We start from the raw sequence: 25272 nt of genomic DNA, 5'->3' as shown, positions 1-25272 counted from the left end.
TTTCTAGAACTGAAAATATACTAAAATAGTACTAATGGTTATAGAAAATAGTGGGACCCACATGGTTTTTTGTTTGTTTTTTGGATAGGACCCACATGGGTTATTGAAATGGGAATATATTTAAAAATATTGGGTCCCACAAAGAGAGACCCAATAGGAGAAGAAGAATAGTCCAAATGTGGCAAAACAGAGTCATGCACCAACTCAAAAATAGAATACAACAGAGCCATGCAAGCTTGCCGTTTCCAGGCTCTCGCCATTTGGGGTTAAAAACGCTCTCTTTTTCTCTCTCTTTCTCTTTTTTAATCTCTCTCACGCCTCTTTATCTTCTCTGCCTCTATATTTAGCAACCCTTTTTCTCACCTTTCCCAAGTTTAGCAGCAGAGAACCCAAGAAGCCAAAAACAGAGCTCCTTCTCATACTGATATATATAAATATATATATTTATATAAAAATAAACACAGAGATAGAGACATATATAGAGAGAGAGAGAGAGAGAAAGAGAGCATCTTTGTATTGACAAACACACACACCAAAACTTGCTTCTTTATCAAGTTTTTGTTAAAGGGTTTTGATCAGAATTTTGGGTTTGAGGCTTAAGAAGAAGAAGAAGAAGAAGAAAAAGCAAATATGGGAAGAGGGAAGATTGAGATCAAGAGGATTGAGAATGCAAATAGCAGACAAGTCACATTCTCAAAGAGACGTGCTGGTTTGCTCAAAAAAGCTCAGGAGCTTGCTATTCTTTGTGATGCTGAGGTTGCTGTTATTATCTTCTCCAATACTGGCAAGCTGTTTGAGTTTTCTAGTGCTGGGTATGTGTTGTATTTTGATGTTTGCATGTGTTTGTTTGGTTATGTCTGTTTGTGGGGTGCTCTGTTTTATTAAGAAGGTTTTTGTTTGTGTTTGGATGGTATTTTCAACTGCTGAGAATTCTTATGTGGGGTTGTGTTATTGCTCTAAAGAATTTATTTTGACATTGTTGCATGTAATTTTTATTTTTTGAAAAATTGTGTACCAAGATTTTTTTTTTTTTTTTTGTGTGTTCAATGGTGTTTTTGACTTTTGTGTCATTTTTTTAGGAGTTTTGAGTTTGACCCCCACATTGTGGAATTTCTGTTTTGCCTAATGTTGATGTGAATCTCTCAGTAGATTTTGCTGAGGTTTATTAGTTTTATGCTGAAAATTTTGAATTTTGCACTTACTTGCATGTGTTTGTTTGATTGTATCTGATAGTGTGTTATCTGTTCTCAAGATTTTGAATTGATCTTTATCTCAGTTTTTCTTACTCCCCCCTTTTTTTATTATTAAATTAAATGTAACAGTCATTTTAGTCAGTTTTTTATGAATTATACTGACTTGTGAAGGGAATTTTTGTATTATGTATCCAAAAGGTGTTTGTCATTGTAATTGATGTTTACTTTTCTCTTTTCTGATTTTTGTTAAAGAAAATAAGGAAATTTACTGGGTTCATTGGGATGTTCTGAGTAAGATTCACATTTTAGGCCTTTCATGGGGTTTCAGATGTTGAACTGTTATCCTTAATCAAATAATGCTAACTTTTTAGCTGTCAAAAGAAAATATGAAATTATGCCAAGAGCCTTCTAGCTCTAAGGCATTGCCCGATTCTCCCAATGAATAGAACTTGGGCTCAAATCCCCTTCCCCCACTTATTGTAAGCAAAAAGAAAATATGAAATTTTACTAGAAAAACGTTGTTTATTGATTCTTATATTTAATTAGAAAACTTAATGTCAGTTGTTTAAATTGTGCTTCTCTACCAGACTTTCAGTCAAAGAATGCAGATTAGACTTATGTGCTTGCATGTGTAAGAAATTTACTAATTGGGAGCATCTGTTCAAAAGCTGAAATAGGCTTTTTCCAAACATCTTCACAGTTATATTGAGTTGTAATAAGAAGTCCCGAATTGAACTCTTACCTTCTTCTGCTTCTTTACCCCCTTGGGAATGACCTAATTTATTCACTTTGTAAAACTCTACATTGAATTTAAAGCACATCTCTCGTGCACAATGATTAGAGGAGCTTTAATGATATTTGTACCGCATTATGAATTATGCTATGGTCCCCATTGACCTATTGAACTTGCTGAGGCAAGCCTCCAATCTGTATTTGATAGTCCTTGTTTGTATAGTGCTCTAGGCCTCTTCCTGTAAGCCCTTTTCTCTCAAGATTTGCCCTATTCTCTCTCCTTGAGCCAAGATGCCAATTCATACAGCCATTCTGTTTGGGCTACCTTTTTTGGCTAGATAGGAAGCATAAAACAAACTAAGTGGACACATTACCTGTATCTCATAAATCAATCTAGAATAATTTCTCTCTAATTAAGCAGATTAAAATGGTTGAATCTGCAAGAGTCCGGAATCCTATGCTTAATTTTTTAGTTTTCTTAGAATTATTGTAATCCTACTCTATCATTTGGACTCATGAATTTCATAATATATTTAAGAATGATTTGTTCTTAGTTCTGTTTTATGTTATGGTTTTTTTGCTAGTACTAGAATCTCAATTTTTACCATATAAAATATGTTTTGAAACCTTATCGACTCCATTGCATTTCAGAACCTGGCATTCACTTAAGGCTACTAAAATATTATGTTCTCTGAACTCTTTTTTGTACTTTGTATCCTTACAATCTCTGCTATTCCAAAACAAACAGTATAGCTAACTATAGAATAGAGAAAATTATAATAACTTGAAACAAAGAAAATCGAAAGAAGACTCTAAGCTGTAATTTTAATTTCTTTAGGCCGCTAAGAAATGCATTAGAGTTTGATGCTGCTGGCTATTGACCTTTCAATTTGGCACCAATCTAAGTATAGTTGTACTGAAGCTATATGTCAGAAATAATAATTTGAAATGGGATTTGACCAAGAATTAAAGTAAATCCTTTATTAAGAAGATAATGGTATTGGGCAATGGGTCTGAATGTAGAGGATAATTATGCTATGAAGTGGAGAAGCTGCAGCAGTCAGAGATGTTCTAAGTGTGTGTGTGTGTGTGTGTGTGAGAGAGAGAGAGAGAGAGAGAGAGAGAGAGATTTTGTTGTTTGTAAGAAATAAAAGTTTCCTTGTGGTTGCACTTGGAGGGGAGAGAGTGGAAAACACTGATGAGAATGTGAAGGATTTTGAGATCCTAGTTTCAAATAGTAACGAAATAGTTAATGGTGGAGTATGGAAGAATGTTCCTTTAGCAAGAAGTTAAAAAAAAAAAAAAATTGGTATCAGAAATATAATTATCATTTTAAGATAGAGGAAATGAATGAGTAAATGTTGATATAAATTTAAAGAAAGCTTTCTAGCCATTTTCTTTGCCCTAATAACTCTGTACAATATATGAATGAATTAGGCATGAGGAGGAAGAAGTGCCTTGTTTCTTTGAATATGGTCCTTATTTATGCTCATTTGCTTTTACTTTTTGCAGTATGAGGCGAACGCTTTCAAGATACAACAAGTGTCTAGATTCTATGGAGACTTCTCCAGTAGAATACAAAGCAGAGGTACTTCGTCATGTGTTTAGACTTTTGACATCTGGTTTCTTTTCTTTCTTTCTATGTGTGGAATTTAATTGCAGATGGACAAGTTTGTTGACCTGTTTTCTTATTTATACCTCTTGTTTTGATAAGTTAGCTCCCCCCCCCCCCCCCCCCGGGTTTTGTGTAAGGCTCCAGTTTGTTATAGACTTCAACTGTGAAAGTTGCAACCAAAACATTTCCCTTTCTAAGATACTATGAAGTGATTTTGACAGGAGCAGTTGGATACATTCAATGGAAAATTTATTATTCATACTTATAAAAGAAAAAAGAATTTTCCACATTCTAGATGATATCTTATGTTTGATAAGTAGACGTGTTTTTCCATGTTGATTGTTTATACTAGTTAGTTTATTCATCAAGGAAGAAAGAAAAAGTGAATGTACATGTTAATTCTAATGTTGTGGGGTCTTCCAATGTTTGTTTAAGGTTATCAAATGTAGAGGTTGTTAGGATATGGTATGTATGGATGATGACAGAGTTGTAGGAATGGAAGTCACTGAAAATGCTCATGACTTAAAAGGTTTCCCCTCATCTTTTTTTTCGTTTCAAGATGCCTAGCATAACATTGGTTGACCAAAGTGCTTTAAAGTCATGTTAATGCATGCTTCTCTTTGTTGAGTCAAAGGTGTTTACAGTATAGTATATGAGTCTAGGAATACTTGAAAAAGTAGTGAAGTATGCAGGTAAGCTATCTGAAAGTATTATCTTACTGCATTGAGTTGAAACTATATGGAGTAAGTTCAAAATTCTTCGGGTATGACCTCTTAAAGAAAATTTTTAGCCAAGTATAAGAATAAAGTGAATGATGTTGTTGAGGGGAGTGTATATGGAAAACAGTTCATGAATGTGATGGGCGCTTCTAAAGGGGAAGAACATTTGACCATATCCTGTTACCCTTTATGGGATTCATGGGAGAGCCTCGTCAAAAGGATAAATCCCTGTCTTATCATTTTTAGGTCCATGGGCTTCGTGGATGATGATGAATTGATGATGGTGATGGTCATGGTAGTAATAATAAACCACCTTCTTTTCATTGGCTTTCTGGGATTATGACATGTTCTTTGTTTTAATCTTTCAACTAAAATTTTTTATATTGATGATTGGAGGGGAAACAAGAGGGGTATGTTTCCAATAAAAACTCAAACAATCAACACAACTCAGATAAAAGGATCCTTAGCATAGGCGAGCCAATCGGAAATACTTTTATAGCATTACATATTTACCCATGGGGACATGAAGCATCTTTAGAACCCTGTCAGATTTTGGGCGTCTCCTGAACCTAGTTTAGTATAGACAATATAATATGGTGTGGTAGTATGCTTCTTAAATTGACATTATTTTTAACAACGCAATAAAATTTTGAGCTAGATGATAGTTACATATCTGCTTATTAAAAAAGTGAGCTGTCTAAAATGTATTTATGCTCATTACATCCAATTGTTACATAGTTATGACATATCTCAATGCTTTGGCATCTAAATCTTGGTATAGGGTCCCAAAATTGATATGTAGTTTTGATATCCATCAACCAATTTGTATTTTTATCTAGGTTATATGTTAAAATACCCATTTTGTGTATCTTATGCCTCCTCGAGAATTTCTGTCTACTGTGCTTCCTCTCTGTTGATTTTTCTTACTTATATATCCTCTAAAGTTATGTCAGGATTAATGCATCTGGCTGTACTTTTATCTTCAGAAGCAAGAATCTAAGGAGCTGGATGTTCTAAAAGATGAAGTGGCAAGGCTACAAATGAAACAGTTGTATGTTACCAGCAATCTTCTAAATTAATTAAGTTTTGTAATTATTAGATTTCTGAAATATTGCAAGTTCTCTTATGTGTGATATATTTTTTGTTCTGATTATGTAGACGGTTGTTGGGTAAGGATCTGACTGGTGTGGGCTTAAAAGAATTACAGCACATTGAGCAGCAGTTAAGTGAAGGGTTATTGGCTGTGAAGGAGAAGAAGGTTTTGTAGATTTTATTTTCTTCCTTAATTCTTTCTCATTGTATTTTTTTTTTTCTTCTTTTGATTTTTCTTGTATTGCAGATTTTGTGGTGGTTATTAAGAACTACTTAGTGGTCTAAAAGGCCTTAACAGATGTTCTATCATTTCAGGAACAATTACTGATGGATCAACTGGAGCAATCAAGACTGAAGGTATCGTGGCCCTTACATAACTTTTTATTCTATCTGAAAGCTGTTTTTTTTAGAGACTGACATTGCAGTTATGCATATTCTCATTTATTAAGGGTTTAAAAAAAAAAAATATTTATTAAATAAGTACTCTTGTCATATGGAAAACTCAAACCATTTTTGCATTTTCTAGAATATGAGAGCTGAAATGTCATATTAGGGTCTATTTGTTATTTATGAAAAATGCTTGAACCTAAAGCTTGGTAACTCACAATTTTTGGTAATAAGTTGCTTCATGCCATGTTTTCTAGTGTGAATTTGTGTCAAATGTGATTTATTTCGATATTGGGTGCCTGGCCTTGTGGAGTTGGTATAGGGATGGGTAAGGCTGGAGTAGGTCTTGGGTCCTTATTAAGTCAATAAATAGTAATAAAACAATCAGAAGATGCTTTATTTCTGCTCATGAAAAAAAGAAAAAGAAAAAGAAATCTAGAACTCATTTTTGAGTAATTACTTTGTTCAATGTTCTGATTTCAGGAGCAGCGGGCTATGCTGGAGAATGAAACTTTGCGCAAACAGGCAATGCAATGTTCTTTGTGATGCATACATGAGTTTCTTATGTTCACTCACTTCCAATGATTATTTATTGTTTACTATGTATTGCAGGTTGAGGAGCTTCGAGGTTTCTTTCCACCTGCTGAACGCCCAGTCCCGTCTTATCGTGAATATTACCCTACAGAACGGAAGAATTCCCGTGCCAATCATGGTGTTGTGAGTCCTGATCCGGGTTGCGAAATTGAAAAAGAAGATTCAGACACCACCTTGCAATTAGGGTACAGTTCTTTTCTTATTTCAAGTTTAGCCTTCAACTAAATATCAATATGCTGCTGCCTCTCTAGAGCTCTGGAATAAAGTTCACTGTTTATTGAATCCATGCTGATTATGAATCTGGAACAGTATCATTGATAATTGGTAACTGGAACTACTTCACAAGGTCATTTATCAAAGTTCAAGTTCCTCACTTTTAGTTTACATTTCCTCATACATGAACTTGAAAATTTACATCAGATGGACATTGGTCATGGAAATCATATAAACTGTCTTGGCTGGCATTTGTTATTACCCCTGTTTCCTATCAAGCTTAAACTCAATCTCACAAAACCAAATTTGGCTGCATGATTCCTTTTTACCGTGTGACACTTATCTAGTTCCATGTTAAAGTAAGACTGCTAGTTTAAGGGAACATGCTAGATTAAGATCACAGAATATGCTGTTTACAGCATTGAGAAGGTTTTACCCTTGCGGTCTATCTAATGCAATTGCCTTCATGCCTAGGCTTTCAATTATGTGGTAAAGGGTAGGATTCTAAACTTAACATGGAAGGTGAAGGGAAAAAAGAATAACAAGCGCCTGACATAGATTATATTTTCTTGAATATGCCAGTTCTTAAATTTAGTTTATTATGTAAAGGCTATTCTTTGAAATTTGCTTTTCTATTAAATTTTCATGATTTAACTTTCATTGTTTGTGTCTTATATTTACTTGTCACATGTTGCTTGCTCAGGCTGTCAACTGAAATTTATCGCAAGATGAAGGAACCTGGGAGAGAAACCCATTCCAACGACTCAGGGAACCAAATGGACTTCCTATGATCCATTTCCTTTTGCTTCCAATAGAAATGACAGAATCAAAATGAACTTGATACAGTTGAGTCCAGTTTTAGCAGTTTCTGCTGATGCCCCATTTTAATCTTGAAAGAGATTAAAAAAAAAAATGTTAGTCTTAGGTGACCCCAAAATCAGGGTGAAGATATAGTTTTTCCAATTTTAGGAGGTTTGAGTATGCAAAAAGTTGTAGCTAGTTGATCAGTTTCTGAAGGAATGGCTATGAACAATGCAAACTATGTCAGCTTTATTTTAGTTTACATCAAAAGGGGTCTGTAGAGTGTAGGCTTTTTATTATCTATTGCATAAATTATCTTTCTCGTGTCAGTATTTTGGTTTTACTTCCTTCATGTGTTAGAATTGAATGATTTCAGTTTTCCTCAATTTTCTCCATCTTCCCCCCCATCACACACACACACAAACCTTTTTCCTGCTCAAAGAAATGTTGTGCAATGGTTCTTGGGAGTTGAAGTCCTCCTGCTAAGGTTCCAAATTTCTTTCCACAATTCTAATGACCCAAGTAAGATCTGATCTCACTTAAAAAAAAAAGTAAGATCTGATCTAATGAAGAATTCTATGAATGACTGGATAAAAAATAATATCAAGCATAAAGAAAATATACAGTAGTAGATCAATGTTGATAAATTGCCACATTTTACTTTATGTTTTGGGGAAAATTGTGTTTGACTTTGGTAGATACAAAGGATTTTGTTAAGAAATAACTTTATAACTTAAACATAACTACAATGAGAATTACAGAATACATTAACATAAAAAGAATTCTAAAGTTATGATTTTTACATAGGAAATACACAACTGTCAATTAAAAAAAAAGAAAAAAAAGAAAGAAAGAAAGGGAAACAGCACTACTATGAACTATCTCTATTCCTTCTGGGGTCTAAGGCAATCAAGCAATTTACTTCTGCCAGCCAAAACCTCAGAGAATAGATGATCCACCTCCTTCTGCATGCTCTCCAATAGTTTCTCAAAGACCTCCAATTTTCTTTCCAAATCTGTGGCTGCTTCCAATTTTCCTTCCAAATCTTTGGTTGCTTCACTATTTTCCCCCTCGACTAAGGCAGCATTTAAGCAAGCTACTGTATCATTCAGCTCTTTTACCTCCTTCAAGACACCCTTTTGCTCCATAACAACCTCATATATACCTGAATCAAATCCATCAAATGAAGAATTCAACAACCCACAAACCAATTTTCTCATTTCCAAGTATGGCTTTCCATCACTGCATAAACCAGACAGCACAATTCCACATACCCAGAATCCAATACTCTTCATGACCGTTAAAGCTTGATGAATATTCCTTTCCTCACCACTGCAAGTCATTTCTTTCCCATCTTCCTTAACTTTACCTTCTTCGAAATCCTTGTTGAAACTTCTTGGTTGAATTGCTTTGAGACGCTCGATTGCCAAAGAGGGTGAGTTCTCCACAAGGCTCAAAGCATGAGCTAATGAAAGCCTGGCGTGTCCAAGATATGCAAGAGAAGAACTCATGGAATTGAAAAGCTCCATCAAACTCAAGCTGTAGTTGAGATATTCTTCCACAGAAGCAGCTTCCCATTTGCTAATGGGGTAGTCTATATCCACAACTAGCTTTGCAAAAGCTCTATGAATGGAGGGTAAGAGGCCAAAACATTGTAGAATCCATGGTAAGGACAGGATTTCTGACCCGGGTTTTGAATTCAATGACAACTGGTTCAAGATATTGGAAACATCAGACTGAAAAGCCTGCAATGAAGCTGATAAAGCTTCAGATTTGGGGTGGTGGTGGTGGTGATGATGATGATTCTCCAGCTTGAAGTAGAGTTTGCTAATTTTTTCTATCAAGAGTACCATTGAGAGACACAACCCGAAAGATTGAGCTTTGAAAGTTTGGTTATAGTAAGGATTGGTGGATGGTTTCTTTATATTTATACAAAAACTAAAAATTTGAGCTTTGTTAGAGAAAGTCTACAAGTTGTATTTGAGTTGCTTTCACGTAACACAAACCAGTATTAAGAGTGTGCAAAACCGGACTAGCTTCTATAACACTTACTTTCTTGTTGAAAATTCAAAACAGTGAGCTATAAATGGATCGGCGGCTGGTCAAATGGTCTTATCCATTGGTGTTTGATTGTTAGTTAGTATTATTTAATATATGAAACACGCTTTGGAACGAGTTGACGGTCCACTACATGTGTAACATGTATTGGGCCTTGCAGGCTAAGAAAAGCTGAAATGACAAAAGAAAAATCACAGGAAAATGGTACTATGCGTTTTGGATGGTTCCTATGAAAGGTGATTTTGCTCAACTTTGTCCTTGGCCGAGAGAGTTGTACAACATTCTATTAGTTAGTGCAAGCCAGTTTCAGTTCATGTCCCTTTTGTTAAGACAACATGTAGTTTTCTATTGCCCACAGATTTGGTAAAGGGATGCATAATCATATTCAGCACACTGATCCCATGAATCCAACTAAACCCAACCCAATTGGATGTTTTGGGTTGGTTTTTATGGGTATGGAATGTGGATTGGGTTAGATTCTTTTTTATTGAAGGGACTTTCCAGTCCTTTCCAGTCAACTTCCTTGTTGCTTTCTTTTTTTTTTGATAGGACCTTGTTGCTTTCATAGCCTCATTGTTATAGTCTAGAAAAATGTTAAGATACTGAAATTTTTATCAAGTACATAAAATTTATAAACTAATATAACAATTAACAATGAATGTAATTATAAAAAAATGTCAAAAACAGAACAAAAAATGTCTATCTTAACTTTTTTGTGATTAGTTGATGCATCATTATATACATATATATATATATATATATATATATATAATATATATATTGAAAGCAGGTAAATTTGTAATTTTGCTTATATTATATATGAAAAATTATTAAGTATTCCTAGAGTTTGGAGGACTCTCTTTTCAAATAAATGGAAGATTACACCATGAATTCAAGTAGTAAAACTTACTATTATATGAGAGGAATGAGTACCAGATAGTTGTATTTCTAAGTAGGGATGGACTCAAGAAGGGGCCAGGGCCGGGCCCCCTGGGCATTTGAAAAAAAAAAAAAATTATATTAGGTATAATTTTAGCAAAAAATAAAATTTATATTTAAGCCCATCTTCTAAGTAGATTGGCCCCTCTCTCCTCCAAAATTATCAGCCTAACCCAATCCTGTCTAGCCCAAACTCATGTAAATCCTCAGCCCAAAAATTTTGGATGTTTATTTTTTTAATACTATATGGATGCATATTTGAAGTCAATTTTAAATCTTTTTAGAAATGTTATGTCCACAATATTTTACAACAATCTTAAGTATTAGGTTGTTATGAGTTATTATTGGTGGGTAAATTTTTTTTTAACAGTGAGTTTAAATTAAAAACAATAACAAGTAATTTTAACCATGAGTTTTAATTAAATAATTAGTGTACATTTTTTAGAATTGAAAAAAAAAGTTTACTATCTATAGATACAATAATTTGACATAAATTAAAAGTTTGGGTGGGTGACAAAATTATTGATTTATATAATTCAATAAATACAATAATTGAGGAATTGAGGGAAGAATTTGAACCGAAATTTTGTATCAATTGAAAGTAGACCATGACAACAGAACTCATGATCACATGTTAAGTCATCTTATTGTTTTGACATTTATAATACACCGAAAAAATTAATAAAAAAAGAAAAGAAAAAGAAAAGTACCAGCCTCCTAATTGTTCGTTGCTTCCATGTTATCCTAAAGAATTGAGATAGGATTGATAAGTAGTACTTTTTAAAGATTTGACTAATACTTGCTTATTGTTTTTTTTTTTTTGAGAATTAATTATAAGATTAAATTTTGTACAAAGTTGACTATTTAGGGTAATAAGGACTAGAATTTTCAAAACCGAGAATGTAATATATTGAAATATGATATTTGTCAACGCATTTGTAACAAATTGAAAAATGGTATCATCATGCTGACCAAAATATTGTCCCTAAATATCATGCTAATTTTTATTTATTTATTTTGTTAAATACAATAAAATTACAACATACAACATTCCCTTTATGATGAACATTTTTTATCATTAAGTCAAGATATCAATTAATTATTGGTGTAAAAAAAGGTGAATCTCAAATATTTTGCTTAACGATAACTTTATCAGTTGAACTAACTAAAACCAAAAACTATTGCTAACTTGCTAGTATAAAGTACAACCACGATGTGAAACAACCCTTGGAAGACTTTCCTTGTATTTAACATGAGAATATGTTCTACAATATGATCCATTAATACAATAATAAAAGAAAAATGTTAAAAATACTACAAGTTTTATTACATAAAAAAAATGTAAATTGATGTGGCAATGAATATGATTAGTGGGATTCAACCAAATCATAAATAAATATTCGAATTATATCTTTATAATTGGTAACATATCAGTTTTTAAGCTCAATGTAATAAAATACCACCTAATAAAAAATAATACATCACCCAAACTCAGCAATCTAGCTAAGGACCAAGCATGGTGGATGAGAATGGGTACCTGGTTACACGGCTTTGGAAATGCCAGATTTTTTGGTTGTAAAATATATATATATTTTTTTTCTATATCCAAAAACCAAAAAAGAAAAAAAAAGAAAAAAAGAAAAAAAAAGAGAAAAACAATTCCGTAGGGGTGAGGTATTTCTACATCATGCACTTTCCAATTTTAATTCAACCATTATGGAAAGCACCCTGGCCAAAAAAAGAAAAAAAAGAAAAGAGAGATTTGTTTAGTCAATGACACGTCAGATTGCTGTTTGATCCTGAAGACCAAAAACTGATTTATTTTATTTTATTTTACATAATAACCAAAAATTGAAATTTTTTTTTTTGAGAAAAAAGACAGAACTTCGTAATGGGACTTTTTCAAACATGTTTGAATTTGTTTTTGGGAAAGGTTTTGTTGTATATAGCAATTACTGCATATAGTGGCAGTAAAAAAAAAAAAAAAAAAAAAGCGTTCAAGGGTGGAATATACATGATCAAGTAGGCATTAGACACTTGGCCTTTTCTTTCTTTGCCACGTATATAACCATTGCTGCATATAAGTATATAATAAAATCTTTCCTGATTTTTTAACAGATGAGTTCATTTAGTTGGAAATTTCTAGTATTGTAATTTAATTTTCGGTGCTGTGAAAATATATGTTTGAGTATTATAAAAATATGTATAAAAAATGTTATTATTGTTTAAATACTAAAAACCGCAATATGCTTGAGTATTTGACTATTCCTATGGAAGCTATACATGAATGGTTTTCCAAATTAAACACGCCGGGTGTAGAAATTTCTGATTTAAATGTTAACTTATCAAAAACAAAAAAAGGCTAATCCATAAGTTATCCATCCATAATCACATACTATACAACTGTTATTTTGCCAGGACAATAACTGTAAAGTCAGTAGATAAGTGAAGTGTCAGTAGTGGAGCTGACTAGGAATTCTCGATAACTTCAAATTTCTTTGTTTTTTATTTTTTATTTTTTTCATCACAGTGACTATAAAATTAAAAATCGAAGTAGAAAATTTTTCACTCTCTCACATTGTAAATCAAAACTGGGAATTATTCACAAACTCGAATAGACAAAGGTACTGGGTTACTTACACACACTCTGTTTTTCTTTTTTTTTGCATGTGTTCTGAAACTCAATTTTAAAGCTATTGTTGTTTCATCATCATCAACTCTGCACTAGGATAACTGATCTTTGTGGCTTTTCTTTTTCTTTTCTTTTGTTTATTGATTTTATTCTTTCTTTTCACCGTTGGAATAATTGGCACTTGTTGGGTTTACACTGCATGTTTTTTTCATCCTTATGTGAAACTCAATTTTAAAGCTATTGTTGTTTCATCAAATCTGCACTAGGATAAAGTGATCTTTGTGGTTTTTTCTTTTCTAGTTTATTTGTTTTTCATTGTTGGAATAATTGGGAACTTGAATCGTAATTCTTTTTTATCCTTTTCATTTAGGTGTTGATGCTAGTGAATTAGTGATATTGAAACCAACTTTGTATTTTATTGCGTATTGGATTAAGAAAATAAAAAGACTTAAATTGTTGATACTAGTGATGTACAAATGTGTTTAATTGCTTTCTGGACTAAGAATAAAAGACTTAAAATCTGTCTAAGAAGAAAAAAAAATATCAAATTATGATAAGAACACAGTTATGTTACTTTGTATTTTTATTTTCTAAATATTGTTCTTTCTTGTTTTTTTGATGTAATATTTATATTTGTTATATCATTCACTTCTTCTAGGAAATTCAGAAGGTTCTTAATTTGTACAACAATGGTGGAAGGAGGTATTGCACCTGTGAACAAGACAGAGTTCACTGAGTTATTTCGAACTATATGGAAAACACCATATATATTGAGACTAGCTATGACTGCTGGTATTGGTGGTCTTCTCTTTGGCTATGATACTGGTACACTTTATCCTCTCATCTCTTCCTTTTTTTTATTTGTTCTATTTTTGAACCTTTAATTTCATTGTGATTAATGTATATATTTTTATTATCTTGGTTTTCTTTAGCTGTAATCTCTGGAGCTTTATTGTATATACGTGATGATTTCAAATCAGTTGACAAGCACACATGGTTGCAAGAGTTGATTGTAAGTACATCAGTCGCGGCTGCAATCATTGGTGCTGCAATTGGAGCCTGGATGAACGATAGCTTGGGGCGAAAAAAGGCAATTTTAACTGCTGATGTACTATTTTTCGTCGGCTCATTGGTGATGGCAGTTGCACCATTCCCATCAATTGTTGTGATTGGGAGGATTTTGGTTGGATTAGGCGTCGGGATGACATCCATGACATCCCCTTTATATATCTCTGAAACTTCCCCTGCTCAAATCAGGGGGGCTTTGATAAGCATGAATGGTTTCTTGCTAACCTTTGGTCAATTCTTATCATATTTGATCAACTTAGGCTTTACTAAGGTATTTAAGGCTTTTAAGTTCTTTTTATTTTTATTTTTATTCTGTTTATTTTGTTTTCTCATATTTTGTTTGTTTTTCAGGTTCCGGGAACTTGGCGATGGATGCTTGGAGTGGCCGGAATCCCTCCCATTGTCCAATTTGTCCTAATGCTCTTACTGCCCGAATCACCACGTTGGCTATACAAGCAGGTGTGATTATGTAACTTTTAGATCCATAGCTTGATAGATCTTAAGCATGTTTGTATAATTCCATGGTTCCAATTATGATTTTACATACATTGGGAAATTTTTTTTAAATTCATAGATATTTTTTATGACACAATAGTTAGGGGAGGAGGATTTGAATCATAGATGTCTTCATTGAAAATATCAGTTGAGTTACAAGACTTCAGCTTCAATTTATTGTTAGCAATTCTATATAACATGTTAAAGATTGCCTTGAATCTTGATTTATGACTGAATGTAGTAGGATTTTGCTGATTAAATGTAAGTAGGATTTTGTGACTTTCTACTAGTTCAAAGGCCTAGCCCATGAAATTTGGGTTCATTGCAAAATGTTAACCGGCAATGTGGTTCATTGTTAAATTTTATGCTTTTGTTTGTTATTTTTCACATCAAAATTTTATAATTGTTGGCATCTTGATTAGAATTTATTGCTGCAATATCAATGCTGAGGAAGTAGCAGGGGCTATACTAGCAAAAGGAAGAAAGTGCTTCTTTTAATTCTGGTTTTTCTCTTTCTTTCTTTTTTTTTTTTTGGGTAGAATTTTTATTTTATATATGTGTGAGGGCATCAATGCATAGACTTCCTTCTGTTAGGAAAATTTAGAAAATTTTGCAAATGGATCAATTTTGGAGTTATTGACCAAAATGTGGGAAAAAGAGAGAGAAAGAAAAGAAAGAAAGACTTTTAGAAATTGGATTAAATTTTATAAGTATTCAGTATAGACCCCTTATTTAGTATACTACATCAATCAATCTTTTGCAAATTGAAGAATAAGGGGTAAGAGACAATATCCTAGTACACTTGTTTACATCAAAATTGAATGTATATTATTTATACATAAAAAAATTAATTAGCTTAATGTATATGAGTCTATACTCTAAAGCTTAGTTGAATGTATATATAAAAAATGTATTAATTGCTTAAAATAAAATTATGGTTAGTTGCTTTATTCAATTTAATCATTATTCTGAATTTTATTTCTTTTATGGAACAGGTTAGAAGAAGTAAACTTTGACCATTCTTGTGAGATTACAAAATATGTTAACTGAATGTAACTTTCTGATTCAATTGTGATTTTTTATTATTATTTATACTTTAAAAATAGCAGAATTTTAATTGCTTAAAATAACATTTGTAACTAATTGTTTTTTTCCCCCAAAATTTATTATAATTTTAAACTTCAAAAGAGGCAATATGTCTTGACTTATCTGTGAATATAATTATGTGAATTATATATTAAATGTAAGATTTTTGTTTATCTGTAATTATACTTTTTTAATTGCTTATAATATATCTAATTGCTATTTTTTTTTCCCAACCTCGATTTTAGATTTATTTTCTTTTGCTTTCTTTTTACTAGGGCAAAGTAAAACAAGCCACAGAAGTTCTAGGAAAGATTTATCCCATTGATGAGGTTGGAAAAGAACTAGAGCAATTGAAGGCATCAATTGAAGCAGCTGAAGCTGATGAAGCTTCAATAGGGAATAATTTTTTTACAAAATTCAGGAGTGCCATGAAAAACATTGAAGTAAGAAGAGCTTTATATGCTGGTGTGGCTGTCCAAGTAGTCCAACAATTTGTTGGTATCAATTCAGTGATGTATTATGGTGCAAGTATAATGCAGCTTGCTGGTTTTGCTTCCAAGGCCGTGGCTTTAGCACTGTCTCTTATTACAACTGGGTTGAATGCTGTAGGTTCAATTATCAGCATGCTTTTTATGGACAGACAAGGGAGGAGAAGAATGATGATTGTTTCTTTGGTCTTTATTATCATTGGCCTTGTTGTGCTATCTACTGTGTTTTATCAATCTTCTCAACATGCACCAGGGATAAACAGCTATGACTCTAGCCATTTTGGCAACAACAGCACTTGCACAGCTTACATTTCAGCCCCTGACACTTCCAGGTGGAATTGCATGACCTGTTTGAAACAAAAATGCGGATTCTGTGCAAGTGAAGGTGACAAGGTAAGATTTCCTGCTTTCACTTAGGAAAATGTTAAAAGTACTACTAATATATTACAAAGTAACTTACAAATTGGTGAGATAATAAATATAATTGGTGCATGTCAACAATCATTCTTTTATGTTAAAAGTTGAGACATTGGTTTACTACTGGGATAATCATTCTTTTATCTCATTGTCAAACATTCGGTTTTAATGTTAAAATCTACCAATCATTTTGATTCTTATATTAGTTTGTGAACATTATGTAGTCAAACCTGCAATATCCATAACATCATTATTTTTCTTTTATGCTTAAAAGTTGACGCATTACATTAGTTTGTAAAACCTATATAGTTAATATTATAATTATCATAGTATTACTTCTTCACTTAATCTATAATACTCTTTAAAAAGTGCTTAACTTACAACTAATTTTATTACAAAAGACTTACAAACTAACGTGAAAACAAATATAATTGATACTACACCAATAACATTATAAATAAAGTTTTGAATTAGGTTTTTTGTATTATTTAGCTACAAATTAGTTGCTATGGCATGACTCACTCATACTCTGTTATCTTGTATACTCCATGAGCTTCATGTATTGACTTTTTTTTTTTTTTTGGGTGTTTTTGTAAGCAGTTCCAACCTGGGACTTGCTTGGCAAATGAAAAGGCAATAGGAAACATGTGTACTCAACAACATCGAGTGTGGTATGATGAGGGTTGCCCTAGCAAATTAGGGCTGTTTGCAGTTTTACTATTAGGGTTTTACATCATTGTTTACTCCCTAGGCATGGGGACAGGCCCTTGGATAGTGAATGCAGAGATATACCCACTGAAGTACAGAGGTTTTGGTGGAGGGGTCGCAGCTATGTCAAATTGGACAGCCAACTTGATAGTCAGCATGAACTTCTTGTCCCTCACAGAGGCTTTGGGTTCATGGGGCACATTTCTTTTGTTTGCTGGGTTTTCTTTTCTTGGATTAATAGCAATCTACTTTTTGGTTCCTGAAACCAAAGGTGTGCCACTTGAGGAAATTGAGAAGGTACTACGCAAAGGCTTCAGACCATGGCCATTTGAGAGGAAGGAAAAGGCTCAAAACATTGATGGAGTTTCTGCTTAATTGTCCATAAATACTCTTTTCATTCGACAATTGGTTTATTTTTCACTTTTTCATGTTTACAAGTTTTTTTGTTGTTGTTTTTGTTTATTTTCCCATGCATGAAATTGAAACCATGTAGTTAGCTTGAAATATTACAGTATATATAATAGTCATGTTGATTTAATTATTTCTAGAATTGACTACCAGCACCAATAACAATATTCAATTTTTGGGTTCTTTTATATCAAATTATTCATATGATAGAAAAGTTAAACCGCAATCAAATTTGAAAGCCATTGTTTTGTTCAGGTGATTATTATAATTAATTAATCACAACTTACAAATAATTAGTTCAAACCCTTGAGCATATTGGACTATGGTTTAGAGATATTGAATAATTGTTGGACTATTAATAAAGAAATTCAAAATTTTCATAGGAGACGTTCAAACATGAGTCAAGAAGATCTCCGTTTAAAAGTATTTAAATGTAAAATAAAGATTCAAAGATAAAATTAGGAATAATTCAACAAAGGAAAATTTTTTTTTCTTGTCTTACAAGCAAATTTAAGAATAATATGAATGCTCAATTGAGAAATACATGCATAGATTTGAATTATCTACTGGAGACTAGAGGAGGAACCACGAAGGCCCTAAGGGTAGAGAGTACCGGTAGTAATATAATCCAAACTATAAAATAGAAATTGATCCATTTCTCAAAAGAGAAAATTGGATCATAATGGCCTATATGGTGGTGTCGGTTAAGTTTATTTTCTAATTTATTTGACTTATTTAATTAAGTGTGTTTAGTATTTAGTTTATTAGAAAAAATTTTCTTTCAAATTGGTTTAGAGGAATCCTCTTTAACTCATTACATGATGGTTCGTAGAGCATTTTTAGAGGACTCGGAGTCTTAGTGAAAAGCATAAATTTCTATGATTACTTCCCAATAAAACATAATAAGTGTTCAAAGAGGCCGCATTCATTGAAGATTTAAGATTTAATATCTAACTAACTATTTTGACGCGTGAAGAAAATCACACATTGATAGAATAATTAATTTGGAAGTGCAAGTTTTTGGGTCACTAATGTTATTTTTGAAGAAGATGCCCTTAATGTCATCTATGCTCAACTTCTCTTACCCATTGGTCTATTGCATCTATTAGCGAGGATAATCATTTTTTTTTTTTTTTTTGGGATCAAGTCACAGACTCACAATTAGCAATTTTCTCATATTCTTAGGTATGCTACCATGCTAAGCAAGCAGCTCACGCAGTTGCTAGTTGGGCTTTCTGTGTGTTTTAGGGAGGTTGATGGGGAAGGTTCTCATTTCATTTTCAATAAAATTATCTTATTAAAAAAAAAAAAAAAACACTACTGTCTGGCAGAATCAAATCACAAACGTGTGAGTGGAATCATGTTATGTTTATCACATAATGTAATAGAGATAGCTTAAGAGGATGCAATAGTCAAATGTCCAGAATTATAGGTGAAGATAAAATAGAGGGTCGCCATGTTCTTTGTATTTCTTTGGTCATTACTCGGACTAATGGTTTTCTTCGAAGGTTCTTATAATAAGGAGGTATTAAAAAAAATGCACATTCCTATTTGCGACCATCACATATTCACATGCATTTGCTTCTATTACAAATTAAGGAACGTGCATATTGCATTTTATATTAATATTAGGATCTAGCGAGCTGGTTCCTCTTGGTTTCCATTACCTCCAATTTGCATAAAAAAAACATAGAAAAATACAAAAGGAAAGATGCTTCTTCTGAATTACAACTTATAAGGAAATTAAATAAAACCCTTTCAAACTTCCAAAAATAATAATAATAAAACAAAAGTTTGGTGCATGCACATTAGAAAGATAACCACAAGAAATTAATGTAATATTTAGGGGAAATGTCCCTAACTTAAAAAAAAACATTAAAAAAGTAGCATAAATCTAAAAAGGTTTGTATTTAGATTTGAAAATTTAAAAACAAGGAATTTGAAGAACAAATGTTATTATTGTTTTTATATGAATCTAACCACACAAAATGATTTGAACTTTGGGGATTTTGCTCTATTAAAAAAAGACTTGTGCTGTATGCATTTCATCTAATTATTTCAAATACACTTATTCTTTTTTTGAGTCCCAAATACACATATTAATAAAGTTAAAGCCAAAATTAGCATCCAAATGAACCAAAAGAGATAGAATTAGCAGTACTAGTTAACACACTAGTACTGCAAATCCCTAAAAATCATATGTTAGGGCCTTAGCTTTTAGTCCTCTGTTTTTCCTTTTGATGCATAAAAAAAAAAAAAAAAAACAGTTGGAAATTTCGAAATAACGCAAAATGCACTAAAAGTTTTACAAAATCATAGAATCCTCTTTCATGCATTTATAACATATAAAATATGTTGATTACATTGCTACATAGAGAATTACTACACGTTTAAAATAACTAACGTAATTGCTACATAGAGATTACATTGTAGATTTTTTAAGAGAATCCGTATAGTACTATTGCAATTAATTTTACTTGTGGGAAAGAGGTTGCTTCAAGTCATGGTTGTAACTTTTTTTTTTTTTTTGAGCAAAAGTCATGGATGTAACTTGTGTTGACTTTTGAAGAAGTTTATTTAATTAATGTTATCTTTACTTGCCCCAGTGCCACATTAATGTAAAAAAAAAAGGGGTTACTTGTTAGGAAGTCATTTAGCCTGGGTTTCTTTCTCTTTCCATCCAATTAAAAAAGTTTAGATGTTTGCTAAAACCTAAAAATTTCATTAAGATTTTTTTACAAAGTCACCTAATTTTATAGAATAATATTAAATATATTATTTATCAATCATTACTATTACATGCAAGATTACTTTAAAGATGGAAGATGCCATATGTATATAATAATAATAATAATAATAAATTTTCACTATTATTATCATTATGTACACAATTTATTTTTTTATAATTTTAAAAGTTAGTAAGTTGTTAATAGTAAAAAATAAAATGTTGTAATTTATGAAAGTTTTGGTAATATTAGTCATATTCATATAATAATGTATAGAACTTGTAAGAATTCTTCTCAAAAAAAAAAAAAAAGAACTTGTAAGAATTTAATTGAAAAAAAAAAAAGGAAAGAAAAAGAAAAAGAAAGGAGATGACGAAAATGAAAAGTAAAGTCCAACACTTCACAGAGATGAGCTGGGCTAAAAAAATGCATAAAGATGCTGATGTTGCTTGCTTGTCATAATATTATTGGTCACAATAGATCCAAGCCCACCAAGCTTCTTGGGCCCTCATAATGGGCTCTCTATTCCCCACCCCCCAAACTTTACCCAATTAATTGGATTTGGGCTTGAATTAATCCAGCCCCAGAACCAAAAAAAAAAAAAAAAAAAAAAAACCTAGTAACACAAAAAAAAATGCACAACTCCTGTCACAATTGTCTACGTGACAAATTTTGAGTAATAGATAAAAAGTAATTGGTCCATGTGAAAGTAGTTAACCATAGTTTGTCAGATAAGATAGTAGTGATAAAAGTTGTAATTTTTTATGTGATACTATAATTACTCATTTCAATATGTTGAATCTTAATCAAACTATTTGGATGATTTACAAGTGGTTCCATGGTGTATTATGAATAAAAAATAGAATAGTCTGATCAAAAGACTAAGACATTATTTTTTTATATAAGTGTTCTAGACATATAGATGCATTATGGATAGTGAAAACTGAAAGAATCAATATTTTAGACTACAATACAAATATGTAAACATCATAAATAAAATAAAAACTATTGTTTTTATCACTATATATATGTACTTTTTTTTTGATAAACTACTATATATATGTACTTAAATGTTACATGTCCTTTTTCTCTAAAGACAAGTCCTATTCATTGAATGCAATAATCTTTTTTTTTTTTTGGTTAACATTGAATGCAATAATCAAAACCTCATCATCTTAGAGTCGTGTGCAACCTCATCAACTGGATGTCCTTACTGTTCTCCCAATCACCCATACCTTATATTAGTTTTCTTTTGTCTCATACTATTACTTTTTTTTTTCCTAATCTTGTCGCTGTTGTTTTTGTTTTTGTTTTTCCTCTCCATTTTGTTCATGTCCATACGGACCACACTACAACAAATCTGACTTTTTTCAAGGGTCAAAACCCTTAAAAAAAATATTAAAAAACCTTGAAAAAAATTATTTCCAAAGTCCAATGGAACCTTGATAACCTTTGAAACATATACCGTCGAAAAGGAAATTTCGACGGCCTTCGTAGCCCTCAAAACAAGTGTTCTAATCTTATTTTGAGAGTCAAGAGACCCTTAAATAACCTTTTACCAAGGTTTAAAAGATTTATATTTACAACCCTTGATAAATAAGGTTATTTAAGGGGTCTCTTGACCCTCAAAATAAGATTTTATTTTATTAAAAAAAAAAACCACAATCATGCTATGAATATATATATATATATATATATATATATATTTATATATTGCTACAATTACACACAAAAATTCACAATTGTTAAGATGATATGCTATGATATTGATTTTGATTAATAGAAACATTATGACTTGATTTTGATTTACCTGCACAGATGCATGAATTCGCCAATTAAGGAGAGAAATTTCGAAGAAACTAAATATTTATGATAACTGAGTATAACTAACAGCACAGTTAACCAAGAAACAAAACAGCAATAAAATATAGTCATTTAAGAAAATATAAGCTGACTCATACAACGGAACTCAAGAACATAACTAAGTAGCCAACAAGAGAAATTACTCATACAGTGGACAAAGATTCATGTAGGACAACTTATAAGGATTAAAATGGCAGAGCTTACTTCCAATAGTGTACTTACTTTGCAAATCCTGTGAAAAAGAAAAATGAACACAGAAACACCATCAGATTATTTTGATGTTTTTACTTTTAATTCAATGAAATGATTGCTTTAAAAATTCACATTAGTATGGAAGCACTAGCAGGATTAAAATCAATGAGATAGCCTTTATTTAGCTTCCAAGAGAAGATGAAGTTCCCAAGCTTAACATCTCCGTGAGCCACTCAATGCAAGTACAAAAATTGATAAATATCATTTTTGTGACTGGGAAATACTTGACCCAATAGCGCCAGGATACAAGGCCAAAGCATTGAAAAGCACCAATTATTCAAGATAGTATAAAGCATTGATTGATAAACTATCAATCCTCAGAGACTGCCTAAATGTCAAAATTTTCACAGAAATAAATTAAAGTGCCTCTTGATTGATCAAAAAGAGTTGACTAATACAAAAATGCCAGAGCAGTAAAATCCCCCAAGTTATCCCAAAATGTAAACATGGAATTCTAAATCACAAATCTCAAGGGTCCCTATAATGTCACAACTGCCATAGAAATAAAGATGGTTGCCACTTGATTCATCCACTAGATTCAACTGACAAAGATGGCCATTAGTTTCACAACGAAAACAACTTTAAATCCCAATCAGAGAACTTTTGGAACCTTCTCAATTCTATGGGAATCATTTGAGAAATCTTCAAAGAAAATGTTTTCCCAACCAAACTATCCTCCAAAGGAATCGCTATCCATTGGTCTTATTTTGTTAATCTAATTCAAATGACCAATACAAAAAGGTCCTTCACAACTGCCCCACAGTTCAATCATTGCATCACAGTCCCTCTTGACAAATAATTTATTTATCTTTTGCTTACCTTCACATATATCTTTGCTTCATGAAGTATTGCGACATGATATTCCACAACAATAAATACAAATTATTTAATACAAAAAATATAATATAAACTCAATATATATATATATATATATATATAAAGTAATCTATTATTAGGGGAGAACACATGCTATTTTTATTAAAGTAAGTTCTCTTTAATAGTTTGAGAAAGTTAATTCTTATGTTAAATGGGTTGTGTTTATTAGGGTGAGATACTCCTCAATTGTGTTATAGAAGTACTATTTTTATTATGTACTAATTATAATAAGTCATCTTTAATAGGTTTTGAAAAAAAAAAGTTAATTCTTATATTAGGTGGCTTGTATTTATTATGGTGCACAGAATACACAACAACTGTATTCCATGAACACTATTTTTATTATGTACCAATTATAATAAGTCATTTTTAATAGGTTTTGAAAAAAGTTCATTCTTATATTTGGTGGCTTGTATGTATTAGGATGGAGTACAACTCAGTTGTGTTCGAGGAGTAAATACTAATTATAATAAGTCATCTTTTATAGGTTGTTAAAAAAAGTTAGTAATTCTTTTCTTGGGTGGATCTTGTACTTATTAGGGTAGAATACACCTCAATTGTATTTCATGAGTATTATTTTTAGGAAAAAGTTAACGGATACTTTAAGAGTATTGGTTTATGAATTATGTTTTAAATATTGTTATGGGAAAAGAAAAAATAATTAACTTTTTTTTTCCTTAAGATTTTTATATTTTTCATCATTTTTTTTTATTATGTACCAATTATGATAAGTCAACTTTTAATAGGTTGTGAAAAAAAAAAAAAACAGTGGCATCTAGACTTATTGTTTTTCCTAAAACAAAAATGAAAAAAAATCAATTATTTTATTTTATAACCATAAGGGGACCCTCTAATTATGGTGGCCAGCAATCATATTTGGATTTCACGGGTTTTGAACACTTGAACTTCATAGTCTTCATTTGATAGTGTTGCATTGAAACTACTAACTATTAATGATTGAAGTATCAGACTATCAGTGAGTGAGAACATATGGTCTTTTGAATTATAGGTCATAATTTTAGGAGTTTTAAAACTTGTTGTCTTGAGAACATGAATATTAGACAATAATTCATAGTTCTATCTAAATGGTTCTTTTAGGCAATTGCATATTACATAATACTAATACCATGTTGACTACTCTAGAAGGTATTTGGATTTTGGAATCTCAAAGTAGGGCTCACATTGCATGTGCATTCTTGCCTTGCATTTCTCTTCATGTCTATAGAAGTGGGGTCTATTCAAAGTAATGTATTTTCAACAGCACAAAAAAGAAAAGAAAAACCAAAACAAAAACTATAATTGGCTATCAATTATATATATCAAATAGGCTGTTGTTTGTATATGAAATCATTTAGCGTCTCACATTAAACTACACAATTATTGAATAACAATGAATGGAAAAATGAAAAATCCATTTAGACAAGAGCAAATCAAGGTCTATCGAGAAAGTCCTATAGTACATTGGATCAAACTTTTTTGTCCTTGGCTTTTGCAAATGCATGCATGTATAATTTAGTAAAGTAATTTATTATTTTTAAGTTAAAATTTTTAGTTACACCCTATAAGTTCAATCTCATTTTCATTTCACCTCCTTAAATTTAAAATTTTAGGTTTTCATCCCTAACATTATAGTGTTTTGATTCTTTTGAATTTCATCCTTATTCTCTATGTCAATTGATAAGGTGGTCATTAAATACCACATAAACTCAAAATGACGAAAATTTACAAAATTATGTTGTTTTTAAGCCCTATTTAAGCCACAATAACAATTTATTTATTTATTTATTAATCCATATAATTTAGTTTTTATTTTTTTTGTCCTTTTTACTTATTTCATTCATGGCTACTATTTTGGAGATTATGCGGTTTTTAAAGAGCATGAATGCAAGTAGGGAAAAATATTCAAAACT

General features: G+C 31.5%; 3 protein-coding genes across 3 annotated transcripts; 2 read left to right on the top strand and 1 right to left on the bottom strand.

Moving 5' to 3' along the window:
* Positions 1-275: 275 nt before the first annotated feature.
* On the top strand, positions 276-7664 carry LOC115987544 (agamous-like MADS-box protein AGL15). The gene is made up of 8 exons (XM_031111117.1): positions 276-812; positions 3438-3513; positions 5246-5310; positions 5418-5517; positions 5667-5708; positions 6222-6263; positions 6351-6517; positions 7249-7664. Exons 1-8 carry the CDS (start codon positions 631-633, stop codon positions 7334-7336), a joined length of 762 nt encoding a protein of 253 aa, XP_030966977.1. The 5' UTR covers positions 276-630; the 3' UTR covers positions 7337-7664.
* Positions 7665-8090: 426 nt separating this feature from the next.
* On the bottom strand, positions 8091-9378 carry LOC115986805 (UPF0496 protein 4-like). Its single transcript, XM_031110133.1, has one exon. It carries the CDS (start codon positions 9197-9199, stop codon positions 8231-8233), a length of 969 nt encoding a protein of 322 aa, XP_030965993.1. The 5' UTR covers positions 9200-9378; the 3' UTR covers positions 8091-8230.
* Positions 9379-13639: 4261 nt separating this feature from the next.
* LOC115987832 (inositol transporter 4-like) lies at positions 13640-17717 on the top strand. Its single transcript, XM_031111436.1, has 5 exons — positions 13640-13800; positions 13908-14314; positions 14395-14502; positions 15900-16505; positions 17130-17717. The coding sequence occupies exons 1-5, from the start codon at positions 13665-13667 to the stop codon at positions 17610-17612; spliced, it is 1740 nt and encodes a 579-aa protein (XP_030967296.1). The 5' UTR covers positions 13640-13664; the 3' UTR covers positions 17613-17717.
* Positions 17718-25272: the final 7555 nt, after the last annotated feature.

This window comes from Quercus lobata, chromosome 4, assembly GCF_001633185.2.
Source record: "Quercus lobata isolate SW786 chromosome 4, ValleyOak3.0 Primary Assembly, whole genome shotgun sequence".
In the NCBI taxonomy this organism is placed as follows: Eukaryota; Viridiplantae; Streptophyta; class Magnoliopsida; order Fagales; family Fagaceae; genus Quercus; species Quercus lobata.
Note: the sequence above shows the minus strand (reverse complement) of the source record. Positions and strands in the feature narration are given on the sequence as shown.